The sequence below is a fragment of the Plecotus auritus genome (genome assembly GCF_963455305.1).
Source record: "Plecotus auritus genome assembly, chromosome: 12".
Lineage (NCBI taxonomy): Eukaryota > Metazoa > Chordata > Mammalia > Chiroptera > Vespertilionidae > Plecotus > Plecotus auritus.
This window is the reverse complement of record NC_137778.1, coordinates 29,997,768-30,010,770: the sequence shown is the minus strand read 5'-3', so window position 1 is coordinate 30,010,770 and position 13,003 is coordinate 29,997,768. Positions and strand designations below refer to the sequence as shown.

Genomic DNA, 13,003 nt, shown 5'->3' with positions numbered 1-13,003 from the left:
CTCTGACTTTCCAGCCTCAGGTCACTGTGCTTCTGTGCCTTGCTAGAGTGACCATGTGAGCTCAGTAAGAACACTTGGCTTCTTCTCCCATAAGCAGCTGAAGAGTTTGAACTCCCCATCCTGTACATGTGTGCTTTTGGGGGGATCTTCAAAACCCCAGGGGTGAATATATCCAAGAGCGAAACCAGCTGCTCTCCTCACCCCTTTACCCCTCATCCTCCACCCCACTGAGGCGGGGGTGGGGGTGGGGGCTGGTGAGCTGGGCTTCAGCGGGTGCTGCCCCCTTGAGGCTGGTGCCTGGCTGCACACGGGCTATGTTCCCAGGGAGATTCCCCTTTTGGAGGGCAGGGCACTGAGTCATAGGTCTTGGGGTCCCTGCTCCAGCCAGCAAAGGCAGGTGACTGCTGACAGCACCTGTGGCAGTGACTCACTGAGACTGTCACTGAGGGCAGGGCAGGGCAGGGAGCAGAGGTTACTGACAGGGCAGCTTGTCAGTAGCTCTCTCCAGAAACGACTGGCACCAGGTGAGTCTGGGATCCCCAAAAGCCCCTTTGCAAAGTGGGGCAGGGTGCCTGGGAAAAGCCCATTGGACATAAGAGGGTTATTTCTTGCTCCTAACAAATTCCTTTCACTTTGCTTCATGCCCTGCTCACCCTCACCCAGAAAATAATGAGAACTACGGGTGACAGGCAGAGAGTAGGGTGGACCCATTTTGGGGAACCCCAGGGGTTGAAGGAGGTGCTAGAGGTTTGGGGTGCCCCGAGGACAGGGCTGGAGACTCTCCAGGCAGGTGAGTCTCCCTGGCCTGGATCCCAGGGGAGCTATATACAGGGGTGGGCAAAAGTAGGCTTTTTGTTCATATGGAAACTAATGCGGTAATTAATGAATAATAATATAAGAATAAACTGTGTTTCGTGGACTCACCAGTGTGAGCTTGCCTTTGCCCCACCCTGTATTGTCATCTAAACCCTCTGGCCTTCCCGTGCTGGGAGTGCATGTGACAACGGCCCCTCCTTCTAGAGCTCCTGTCTGTGTGAGCCACACCACACCACTGCTGCGGGCATCTTTCCAAATCACTATTAGCCTGCATCTGTCATCCCCCGCCCCCAACCCACAGCCATGGCTCCCCATTACTTTTCCTGTGAAGTTCAAACTCCTGAGCGTGTGCAGAAGGCCCCCTTGGGCTGCCCGCCCGCCTCGGCCGCCTGCCTGGCTCTCCTTCGCTTACCTCACTGCCCCCAGCTTCACACGCACGTCCTTCCATCCTCATGCCACATATTCCTCTGGTCAGCTCCCTCTTCCGTCCAGCTCATCTCTGCATCACCTCCTCCTGCATCCTCGCTGCCTGCCCCACCTGTCTGCATAGCTCCGAGGTTCCTTTTCACGGGTCTGTAACATCTCAGAAAGGACCCAAGGAGGTCATCAACTTTTTAAAAAATCCTCCCCCGCGGGTATGTTAATTGATTTTAGAGTGAGGGAGAAAGACGGAGAGAAACAGGAGAGAGAGAAACATGGATTGGTGGCCTCCCATACCTTCCCCAACTGGGGATTGAACCCACAACCTAGGTATGTGCTCTGAGTGGGAATCGAACCCACAACCAACAGAGTCATCCAGCTTGGACTAAGGTCATCAACTTTTAATTTTGTTGAGTAAGGACATAAAATTAAGCAATTAAGGAAAAAATAGCTGTGGCTATTTACCATCACCATCCTCCTTTCCTATATAATAAAAGGCTAATATGCAAATTGTCCGTTTGACCGGGAGTTCAACCAGGGGGCGGGACCGGCCGGCCAAAGGCCTGCGTCCCCCCTGCCGGCCCGCCTGATCGGCTCCACCTGTGCACAAATTTGTGCACTGAGCCTCTAGTTATTTCATAAAAGAGAGGGTGAAACGGGCATAAACTCAGAATGAAGGACACTTTGGCAACCTTACTTCAATGAGGTATCCACATTGCCTTTTCTGGATGTTTCTCCTTTGGCCTCAGGCCAGTACACTTGTCTACAGACCATCCTGGGGGTATTGGGACCCCACTGGGAGACTGTCAGCTCCTCCTGAGGTTTTTTATTTTTCCCCCCTCGAATGGTGGAGCAATGATTAACTTTCTGGTTGGTGGTTTACAGGGCGTGAAGGAAGGTGTGAGGCCAAGGGAGGAAGTGAGCATGTGCCGAGTGGAAGGCGTTGTGGGTGCTCGGCCTGTGTGTGTCCTGGTCTCTCCCCAACCCTGCCCCTCCCGTGAGTGTCTGGCTTTGTGGTTCATCCTTCTGTCCTTGCTCCCTCATCTCTCTGCCACCCAATCGCCTTCTTTTTCTTTCTTTTTCCTCTTTTAATTCTCAGCCCACTCCTATTTTTCCCCTCTGTACTTCCACCCCAAAACCCTATCCAGTAGCCTATATCTTAACTTGTCATTATATACTATTTTAAAAATTTAAGAAAAAATGTTTTATGTTCTCTTCCCCCTAGTTTTATTGAAATACTAGTGGCCCGGTGCACGACATTCATGCACTTGGTGTGGGGGGGGGGAATCCCTCAGCCTGGCCTGTTCCCTTTCACAGCCCGGGAGCCCTCGGGGGATGTCTGACTGACGGCTTAGGCCCGTGGGGAGCGGGCCTAAGCTGCAGTCGGACATCCTTAGCCCTGCTGGGGAGGCGGGCCACTGTGCTCGCCAGCTGTCAGCCCGGCTTGTGGCTGAGCGGTGCTCCCCCGTGGGAGTGCATTGACCACCAGGGGGCAGCTCCTGCGTTGAGCACCTGTCCCCTGGTGGTCAGTGCGCATCATAGCAACCGGTTGTTCTGCTGTTCAGTCGATTTGCATATTACCCTTTTATTATATAGGATAATAGACCTATAATATTGTAGTTTTGGGTGTACAATATGATTTGATCTATGTATATATTGTGAACTGATCACCACAGTAAGTTTACTTAATCCATTGCCACAAGTGGTTCCAAATTTTTTTTTCTTGTGATGAGAACTTTTATGATTGACTCTCTTAGCAACTCTTGAATATACAATACAGTGTTGTTAACTATAGTCACCATGCTGTACATTACATCCCAGAAGTTATTGTGTTCTCTGTTCCTAATTTTGAGAGTTGGGCCAGTTTTTAAACAAATATTATTGTGTTCCGGGCCAGTGTTAGGTGCTTTTAGTGTGTGATCTTGGGTGATCTGTGCAGGAGGAAGCCACCCCCTCGCTTAGAAATGAAGAAACAAGGACTAAAAAGAGGTTAAGGGTCTTGACCAAGGTTACACATCTTGCATGAAGAAGGTCTCTGCCGTCTTTTATATTGAATTTCTGTATTTCAAAACTCAAGCAAACCCAAGCTAATTTTCAAATTAATGGAAAAAAGTTTCTTGTTTTAGAATCTCCTATGGAACAAACCTCACAACTCACACATGGTCTTCCATTAATCTCATTTATTAGAGTTCAGTCATTCATTCATCTATATGTATAAAAGGCTAATATGCAGAGTGTCCCCGCGGGAGTCCAGGAGTTCAGTTGCTTTCTATGATATGTGCTGACCACCAGGGGGTGGCGCGGAATGAAGGAAGGTGCCAGCCGGGGAAGGGAGGCCCTGGCCAGCAGCTGGAAGGCCCCAATCGGCCCTGATCGCTGGCCAGGCCTCAGGACCCTACCCATGCACAAATTTCATGCACCGGGCCTCTAGTTTTATTATAAATATAACAGTACACAGGGGGCAGTGAATCATAGTTCCTTCCCCTCTTTTACCCAACATGCCAGTGAAGTGAGGCATTAGGAAATATAAAATACCTGAGGAGAAATATAAAGTACTTTTGCCGAAGCCGAAAAGGAATGTGCTCCTCAGTGCTAACAACTTCCCACAGCCTTTGTGAGTCTCCGTGTCTTTGTAAAACGGGGGTAATAGTGCCCGCCTCGTGTGATGCTGTGAGGGCGAAATGGGATGATAATGCAGGCAAATGAGCCATTTGGAACTGGCGTGTAGTTAGCCTCAAGATGTTGGTGCTAGAAATATTAGTGGTATTTTATTAGTATGCTATTAACATTATTAATCTTATCTCCATTGAGCCCCAGTTCCTTCATCTGGGAAATGGAAATGATTATTAGTAATGATGCAAAAGTTGCTCCACTTTCCGTCTCAGGGGACAAAATGGTCTGAATTAGGGGCCCCCATGGTCATCTAGTGAGATCTTTAAAAAGTCTTGTTATGTAAGTTTTATTCTGCATTAGAAAACTTTTATTCATTCTGGTAACATTCCTGGGTTATTTGAAATAATACCAAACTAAAACCCCCACTTGGCCCCTGGGAAACTGAGTCACCAAAGGTAAAACGCCCTTCTCTGGACCACATGCCATGATGGGGGTCAGAGCTGAGGGTAGAAACTATACAGGTCTCTCTTTCTTCCTAAAACATCTCTCTGGTTTGGGGAGTCTTTTAAAAACCCTAATGTCTGGATCCTATCCCTAAGATTCTGAGGCCATAGGTCAAGGGTGGAGCCTAAAAGGCCACAGGGAAGGCTGAGCATGGTGGGTGTGGGAACCACTGGGCTGAATGACCATCCATGGTCAGCCATATTTTCTAAGTAGTGCTGCCCCATCTCCTGCTGTTTGCTTTCATTCTAGCGCCCTCATGCCCTCCATCCATCCTTCAGTCACTTTCTGCTGTGAGTCCGTCCTTTACTGGGCTCGGCTGGGAGGAACACAAAGGAATAAGAATAAGGGTTCTTCCCATTTATTCTTGGTTGACTTGGGGCTCACTTGCTGTGTGACCTTGGGCAAGTTGCTCCCCCTCTCTGGGTCTCTGTTTCCTCTCTGCATAATGGGAAGGAGGGATGAACATGCTTGTCTGTCCCCTTCAGTGTGTGGTGTTCTCTCTTGGGGATGGCACACTCTCCTCCGCCTCTGACTAGTTATTTTGCTTTTGGCTCAGGGAGGCTGGACATCTTTGTGTGAACCATTTCTCCGGTGTTTTTAACTTCCTGATGGAGAAATGATAAGCTGGAAAGAAAATACTTCTAAACTTCAGAGCATTCTACGCGTTGCCAGTCCTGTTTCAGTTCCGGTCCCTTGGGCCCACGCTTGCTGCCGAGCCGGGCCTCAGGTCACACGCACACTTTTATTCTTGGCCTCCTGCTGCCCTGGGGGTTTCTGCAGAAACACTGTTCCATGGAGGGGAAGGCCTCATGAGGATGCCCGGGTCCCTGCCGCTTCTCGAGCAAAGTGTACGAAATCCACCCCGGAGGATGAGAACTTGTTTATGTTAAACACTTTAAATCTGTCTATCTATCTATCTATCTATCTATCTATCTATCTATCTATCTATCTATCTATCTAGACTTCAGAGAGGAAGGGAGAAGGAGAGAGAGACATCAATGATGAGAGAGAATCATTGATCCACTGCGTCCTGCACGCCCCACATTGGGGATGGGACTGAGGCATGTGCCCTGACCTCCTGGTTCACAGGTCAGTGCTCAACCACTGAGCCACGCCGGCTGGGCTGTTAAATACTTTTTATTGCAAAAAGGTGCCTGGAAGGAAATGAACATGTTTTTATTTTTATTTTTTAACTTCATTGAAAAGTTCCCAGTTTTATTGAGAAAGGATTACCATGTGTCGCTGTGTAAGGGTAAGGCAGACAGCATGAAGGTCTGATTGACACACATTGTGAAATGATTGCCACAGTAGATTTAGCTGACACCCTTTGTCCCATGTAGGTACAATAAAAAGAAAAGAAAAGGGAGAAGAGAAAGTGGGAAAAAAATGTCACCTGGTGACGAGAACTCTTAGGATTTACTCTTAGCGACGTTCCTGCATGCAGAAGAGGAGGAGGGGCTTCAAAAGGACACAGAGCTCGCCCACAGCACGCTGCTGGGAGCACCCCAGGCAGCGGCAGTTCCCTCGTCCGGGCCTCTGTCAGTGTTAGGAGTCGTCCTAACTAACATGGCAACAGTGCTTACCTCTGGTGATGTGTGTCCTTCCAATTTTTTTCTTCCTGTGTGTGAATATATATTATGGTATATAATGTGATATACGATAAATGGTGCCATAAATACGTTTCTTTAAACATTTTGGATCAAACTATTGGGATTTTGTCTTGCCTTGCATTTTTCATATGACTTTATAGCATGTCCTCAACGTCTGTCTAAAGTATTTTTTAAAGCTATTGCAGTAGCCCTGGCCGGTGGCCCAGTGCACTGGAGCATCATCTCGTGCACCAGAAGGTGGTGGGTTTGATCCCCAGTCAGGACACATGCTGGAGGCAACCAATTGATGTTTTTCTTTCACAGTGATGTCTCTCTCTCTTCTTCCTTCCCCTCTCTGGGATCAATTTTTTTAAAAAGCGGTTATAAAATATGGTTATATCGTCATTTATGTAGCTAGACCCTTATGGTTGGGTATTTGGTTAATTCCAACATTATGCCCTTTTATTTATTTAAAAAACATTAAAAAAAATCGGATTTCAGAGAGGAAAGGAGAGTGAGAGAGAGAGATAGAAACATCCATGATGAAAGAGAGTCACATGATTGGCTGCCTCCTGCACGCCCCCAACTGGGGATAAAGCCGTCACCTCCTGGTTCATAGGTTGCAGCTCAACCACTGAGTCACGCCGGCTGGGCAACGTTATGCCCTTCTAAATAGCATTGTGGTGACCTTTATTCTGCTTCTGCAGCCCATCAGACAGGATTCCAGGGTCCCTGAATCATTAATACTACTTCTTCTATCCACAGAACCCATGAGTGTTTCAACTGCGCCCACGGTGGAGGTGTCCTCCACGAAGGTGAGCTCATGTTCTTGTCAAAGGGTCAACACCTATCGGTTAGCGTTCTGGCTGGCACCAGACAGAATTTAGTTTAAATCCCAGCTCTGCCACTTACTGGCAGTGTGGCTGTGGGCAGACTCTGTGTCCTTTCAAGGCTCTGTAAGACGGCAGGGCCAGTTCTCGATCCGGGGCTTTTGTGAGGCGTAGAGCCGTGAGGGGCTGGCTCACAAGCTGTCAGTGGATGCTGTTTCACCCCGAGCGTCTGGACACCACCGAAGGCTTAGCGTGCGACTGCGATTCAGTTCCTCCGAGCCCTTCCCTGTGGACTCCTGGTGTCATAATGATCTGGAAAGAGGATTACTGCTGAAGCTGCTTAAACAAATCCTCGAGTAATCCAATTTCCCACCCAACGGCCTCTCCTCCGTGGTCCCCAATTCCCAAACGCTAAGCGGGGAGGCCCCAGGCTCCCGGAGCTGGGCAGCACAGAGGCGGAGCCGGGGTCCAGCACCTCACCCATCCTCAGGGCCAGCCTGTCCAGGACCGGTGGAAGCAACCCCGGCATGAAGTCCAGTCCCTTGGCCAGAGAGCTCCCAGCACAGGGTGTAGGGGCACTGACTGACTGAGAGCCTGCATTTGCTATCTCACTGATCCTTACGTGAACTGAGATTCAGGGAGGAACACGGACACCCACCTGGGTTACGAAATCTGCCCACGGTCACAGAGCTAGTAGTGGTGGACCCAGGATTCTAGTCTGTGATTTTCCTAGTCAGGGGTGGTACCTGGGCCCTGGCACCAGACCCGAAGGACAACTTAAGCTCGTGGTGGCGTGGCAGATGGGAAGAAATCCCCACCTTGGGTAGCAAGGTGTAGATGCAGATAATTCCAGTAATCATGCAAATGTTGAAAGTGACAGGTCACAATTGGAGAGGTACATGAGATAAAGGAATGGCTTCGGGGGGCGGGGGGCAAGGTGGGGGTTGAGGAGGTGCCAGAGCTGGGTCTCAAATGAAGGTGGAATCCACAGACATGGGTTTACAGTGAGGAATGTCTTTTACAGGCACCTACTACCAACAAAGACGATGACAACATCTCCAACTATCCCGCAAATACGACAAGCTTCCCAGGTGAGCGCTGGGTAATTTTGTGTTTCTGTGGCCTAACAGGCACCAAAGGCTTGTAACTCTGTAGAAAGCGCTTTCTTATTTGGACATGTCGGCAGGGGGCCAGTCTGCTTCCTGGAAAAGACCAATGGCGGAAACATTCTTTTATTACCTTGTACGTCCACGTTGGATATTGTTAGCGAAGGTATTATGAGGGGACCACAAGAATAATGAGACAAATCAGTGAACTATTTCACCACTGGCACTTACCCAGCTTGGAGTGGGGTCACGGCTCAAAGGAAGTATCCTCATCTCATCTGAGACCCAAAGGCCAAGGAGGACTGGAGAGAAAAGGGGTGCAGTGAAGGTGGGAAGAGTGTTCTGGGGGAGATGCGAGACCATGTGCGGAGAGCCCCGGGGCCGGGTAGGGGCGGGGCGAGGCGAGGAGAACATGGCATGTGGAAGAGCGAATGAAGATCCTATGGCTGGGGCTTGAATACCAAGCGGGGAGACAGGCAAGAGATGACGCCCCATGGAGAACACTGCACCCAAACACTTGATTTAAAGCACCTGGGCCTCCCTGGCATCGTCCTCAATGGAGCTGCCATCAATGAGGTCCCCAAAGCTTTCTGCTTCTTGCCCCCATCTGTGCCTTATGGGGTCAGGCTGAGCACCCCTAGAAAAGCCACCCTGAAGCGGGGGAGTGGGAGCCTGTGGCTGGCCACAGGTGCTCAGAAGCTCTGAGCTTGGGGTGGATCTCTTGCCAAGTGGCAGAATCCCGGGGTTTGTCAGACTCTGCTGGGAGTGATTCGTCTAGAGTGGCTTTGGCCAAAACACTGGCAGGAGGCCTACTGGTGAGCAGAGCTGTTTCCTCCTCCGGGGTGAGGTTCCTTGGAGACTTTTGATAGCACCAGCTGAGTGGTTTATTTTCTTCTCTTCCTTCTGCTCCTCCTCCTCCTCCTCCTTTTCCCCTTGTAGTGCAAGAGTCTCCAGTACCACTGTACACATTCCTGGTGGCTGGAGGAAGCCTGGCCTTCGGAACGCTCCTCTGCATTGGCGTTGTTCTGAGGTGAGACGGGTCCTGGGGGGTGGCCCTGGGTGTTCACATATTTCTTATCTCGCTAGCTTCGCCTGTGCTGGGACGGTGGCAATGAGCGGGAGAGCCACGAATGACTCGAGGTATTTCTGAGGTAGGATCAATAAGATTCGATGACAGTAGATCAGGAGAAGGAAGGAGACGGAGGAGTCAAGTCTGACCCTCAAGTTTCTGGCTTTGGCAATTGGGCAGATGGGACGGAGCGGGGAGGGCAGGTCACGCATTAAAATGGGCAACGCTGGAGGGAGAACAATGGAGTGAAAAATGATGATGATGCTAGTTTGGGACCACTGAGTCTGAGGTGCCTGTGAAAACCCCAAGTGGACATATTTGATAGACAGTTCTGATCGTTGCTGCGTGCAGGTGGTAGTTGGAGCCGTGGCAGAGGAGTAAGGCCAGTGACCGTGCCCTGTGGATCCCAGGGTTCTGACATGGGAAAGTGTGGAGGAGGAGGAGGAGTGAGAAGAAAGGGGCCGAGGAGCAGCCTGAGAGGGAGAAGCACCGGGAAAACCTGGTTGTGGAAACGGGAGGGAGAGTGTTGGGCGCCGAAGAAAAGCTTCAGGCCCTGGGATTGCGAGGTGAATATGACCGCTTCCTCCAGAGCCACGCACTAAGGCGATTAAGTAGCACCTGAGAACATCAGTATGCACACAGGTCATCTCGGGTGCCTGGTCAGCCTCTGGGGGACTATTCCATGTCTCAAAACAAGGAAACCTAGCTCAGCCAGCGTGGCTCAGTGGTTGAGGGTCGACCTATGAACCAGGAGGTCACGGTTCGATTCCCAGTCAGGGCACATGCCTGGGTTGCGGACTTGATCCCCAGTGCGGGGAGGGCGGGGGAGTGCCCTGCCAGGAGGAAGCTGATGGATGATTCTCTCTCATTGATATTTCTCTCTCTCCCATCCTCTCTCTGAAATCAATAAAAATATATTTAAAAACAAAACACAAGCAAACCTAGAGGGTCACCTTTCAATGCCCGGTGCTAGTGCTCGCCTCTGGCCATGGTTAGGACACAGGCCGAGTGGGCACCCTGGCCGCTGTAGCACCATGCCCGTTCATCCCAGTCTCTTCTCTCTGTGGTCACTGGTTTTGTCCTTCCCTCCCAAGCTTGCAGAAAAATCAGCTAACAGTGCTGTCACTGGGCCATAAAGGCAGCGTCCAGTGCTCACGGTGTCCCTGCAGGAACTTGCACTCCTGCGTGTGCTGAAGCCCTATAGGATGCCGGGCCGTGGCCTCACTTTGGGTGGCGGTTAATGACAGTGATGATGCGACGGAGGAGAAACGTCTCTGTCCTCCTCTCTCTCACCTTGCGTGTAACTTTCAGGAGACTCCAGTTGGTGATCGTGGGAGATGGTGTGTGACGGGGTTGGGGAAGAAAGGGTAAGACCTTGGCAGAGAGAGTTCCCCACGTTAGGTCACTGGGTCCTCACCGTGACCCTGAAATAGCTTGACCATAAGGCGGTCAGGGTTGGAAGATTAGCACGATGGCAACGCAGTGGGTTCAGGGTTGTTTCCACTTGGATTTTCCGGTGAAGTAGTAAGCAAATTTGCCAAAGGGTGTGTGTGCAAAAGCTGAAGTTCCTAATGAGTGGAGGTAGCTCCTTGGAGAAGCTGAGAACACACTGTCTTTTAATTTTGGGCCAGAGAGAGGCCACCCCAGCATTCAGGGGTCTTCTACAGCCTTCGAAGGGATTCCTTGCCCTCAGGCATGTATTTCTGTGTTCTGTTTCTGTATCATTAGAGCTTCTTCCGCAGGCCTTTCTCTTAACCTATCACAGGCCCCATAGAGTAAATATCATGATTCCCACTTGACAGATGAGGAGATTAAAGCTGAGAGGAGTGATCACCGCTAGTAATGGCAAGGCCAAGATCTAAACCCAAAGCGCTTGATCTTTGGATAGGGTATTGGAGGTCATTTAGTCAAATTTTTTAAAAAAAATATATTTTATTGATTTCTTACGGAGAGGAAAGGGAGAGGATAGTTAGAAACATCGATGAGAGAGAAACATCGATCAGCTGCCTCTTGCACACCTCCCACTGGGGATGTGCCTGCAACCCAGGTACATGCCCTTGACCGGAATCGAACCTGGGACCCTTCAGTCCTCAGGCTGACGCTCTATCCACTGAGCCAAACTGGTCAGGGCAATTTAGTCAAATTCTTTAATGTTACGTATGAGGAAACAGCCCCAAGAGGTCAGATGACTTGCCTGAGGACACGGTTTGTTACCAGCAGAGCCAGGACTAGAATCCACGTCCTGAGAGTCCCAGCCAACCACGCTAGCCTGCTGTCCGCTAAGCGGTGGGTGGAGCCAGTTGGTCCTAGCAGCCACCTCTGGCTCCATTTACAAGCAGCGCCATCCTGGTGGGCTGTCCATCACCGACAGGGAGCGTTAGGTTGGGAACTGGCCACAGCGCACCTCGTTTGCTAATGTGCTGACGGTGCTTGTACACTGGCTGGTTGCTACACAACCAGGGTCCCTGGGGCTCAGGACCCAGCGCTGGAAACATGTCAGTAATTTATTTCCTAGCCGGGCGAGCTTCCGTTTTCGCCCGTGTAAGGCAAACTTATTTGAAAAGAGGCCAGTTATTTCAAGTGATGAAAACCCCTCTGTTCTCCAAGTCCCTCATGCCAGAGCTGCCGAAATGGCTGGGCCCCAGGACCGCTGGGATGGCCACGTTACAACAGGCAGGATGTGAGGGGCAGGTGGAAGCACGTCCTTACAGTCCATGGCCCCATATTTTTCTCTTTAACACATTTACTTGGCACTTCAAGCCAAGTATTTTCCTAACTATTTCCCACGAGTATCCGTGATAATTTTTAAAACTTCACGTGTGCCATCCAGGATGGGCCATCTTCTTAAGTGGATGTCATGCCTTACAGGGTAGTTCTCCCCACCCTGCTCCCCAGGCCCCGCGCTTTTCTGTCTTCATTGCATGCCGCGCTGCGCTGCGGAAACGGCATTCTCATAGCAGAGGCTTCTTTCTCAGCACATTTACCTAGAATGGGCCGACGCTGTGAGTGAGGACTTCCTATGTGTCTATGCCAGTGATTTAGAGAATTTTGTGTTGAATGTAGTCTCACTCCAGTATTTAAAAATCACACACTCTCTCACCTTCATGGTAGGGCCAGAGGGAGTCTCAGAGCATCCTGGGCCGGGGAAGTGGCTGGGTGCTGTGGGTACCCTCATGGCCTTGGGGGGTGGGGTCACTTCCTCTCCCTAAGTCTTGGTTTCTTATTTTCTAAAAAGAGTGAGAGTTATTATGAATATTTAAAAAACGTTCAGCTGTAGAACCTTTTCTTTAAGCAAGCGTCCTGAAGCTCAAAGATGTACACGAGATAAGAGGCAGAGGCTGAGGTGCAAGTGGGGTCTGACAGCTCGGCTTTTTTCTCCTCTCTGCCCCACGCCCTCTCTAGCCCCAGGCCCTGCTCAGACCCCTGCCCAGGGCAGAGCCATGTCAGGCGTGGGCACCCTCAGACTGGCTGTTATTCAAGCCCCTTTGAGCGTAGTGATTTTTAGAAAGTGTCTCATTCACTCCTCAAAATATTTCAGAAGAAGGAAAGCCCATTTTTCTCAGTTACCCATTTAGTTGCTGAGGATGGAGACTGCTTTTCATATTGGTTAAATAATGTCAATAGAGATTTAAAAAAATTGTGATACATGCTTATTTGCTAAATACTGGCAATTTGCTAAATATTGACAAACAGAAAGAAGGAAAAAAATCTACGTTATGCAAAGACAGCCACTATTAACTTTTTTTAGTTCTTTCCTTTTTATTGGAAATACACTCATTATATAGAAATACAATTTGTTTATCCATTAACCACTGTTAATTTTTATTTTATTTTAAAAATGTATATCTTTATTGATTTCAGAGAGGAAGGGAGAGGGAGAGAGAGATAAGAAACATCAGTGATGAGAGAGAATCATTGATCAGCTGCCTCCTGCACACCCCCTACTGGGGATCAAGCCCGAAACCCAGGCATGTGCCCTGACCATGAATCAAACTGTGACCTCTTGGTTCATAGGTCGATGCTCAGCCATGGAGCCACGCTGGCCAGGAACCACAG

At 49.9% G+C, this 13,003-nt stretch overlaps 1 protein-coding gene across 3 annotated transcripts in view; it reads left to right on the top strand.

Moving 5' to 3' along the window:
• IL6R (interleukin 6 receptor) overlaps positions 1-13,003 on the top strand; it is a 101,499-nt gene that overhangs the window by 22,984 nt on the left and 65,512 nt on the right. For 2 of the 3 annotated variants that reach the window (XM_080649013.1, XM_080649014.1), the window contains exons 7-9: positions 6,708-6,757; positions 7,797-7,863; positions 8,818-8,908. In XM_080649013.1, the coding sequence (XP_080505139.1) occupies positions 6,708-6,757; positions 7,797-7,863; positions 8,818-8,908 (208 nt within the window). The remainder of the gene's footprint in view (positions 1-6,707; positions 6,758-7,796; positions 7,864-8,817; positions 8,909-13,003) is intronic. The other variant, XM_080649015.1, reaches the window with a different exon arrangement.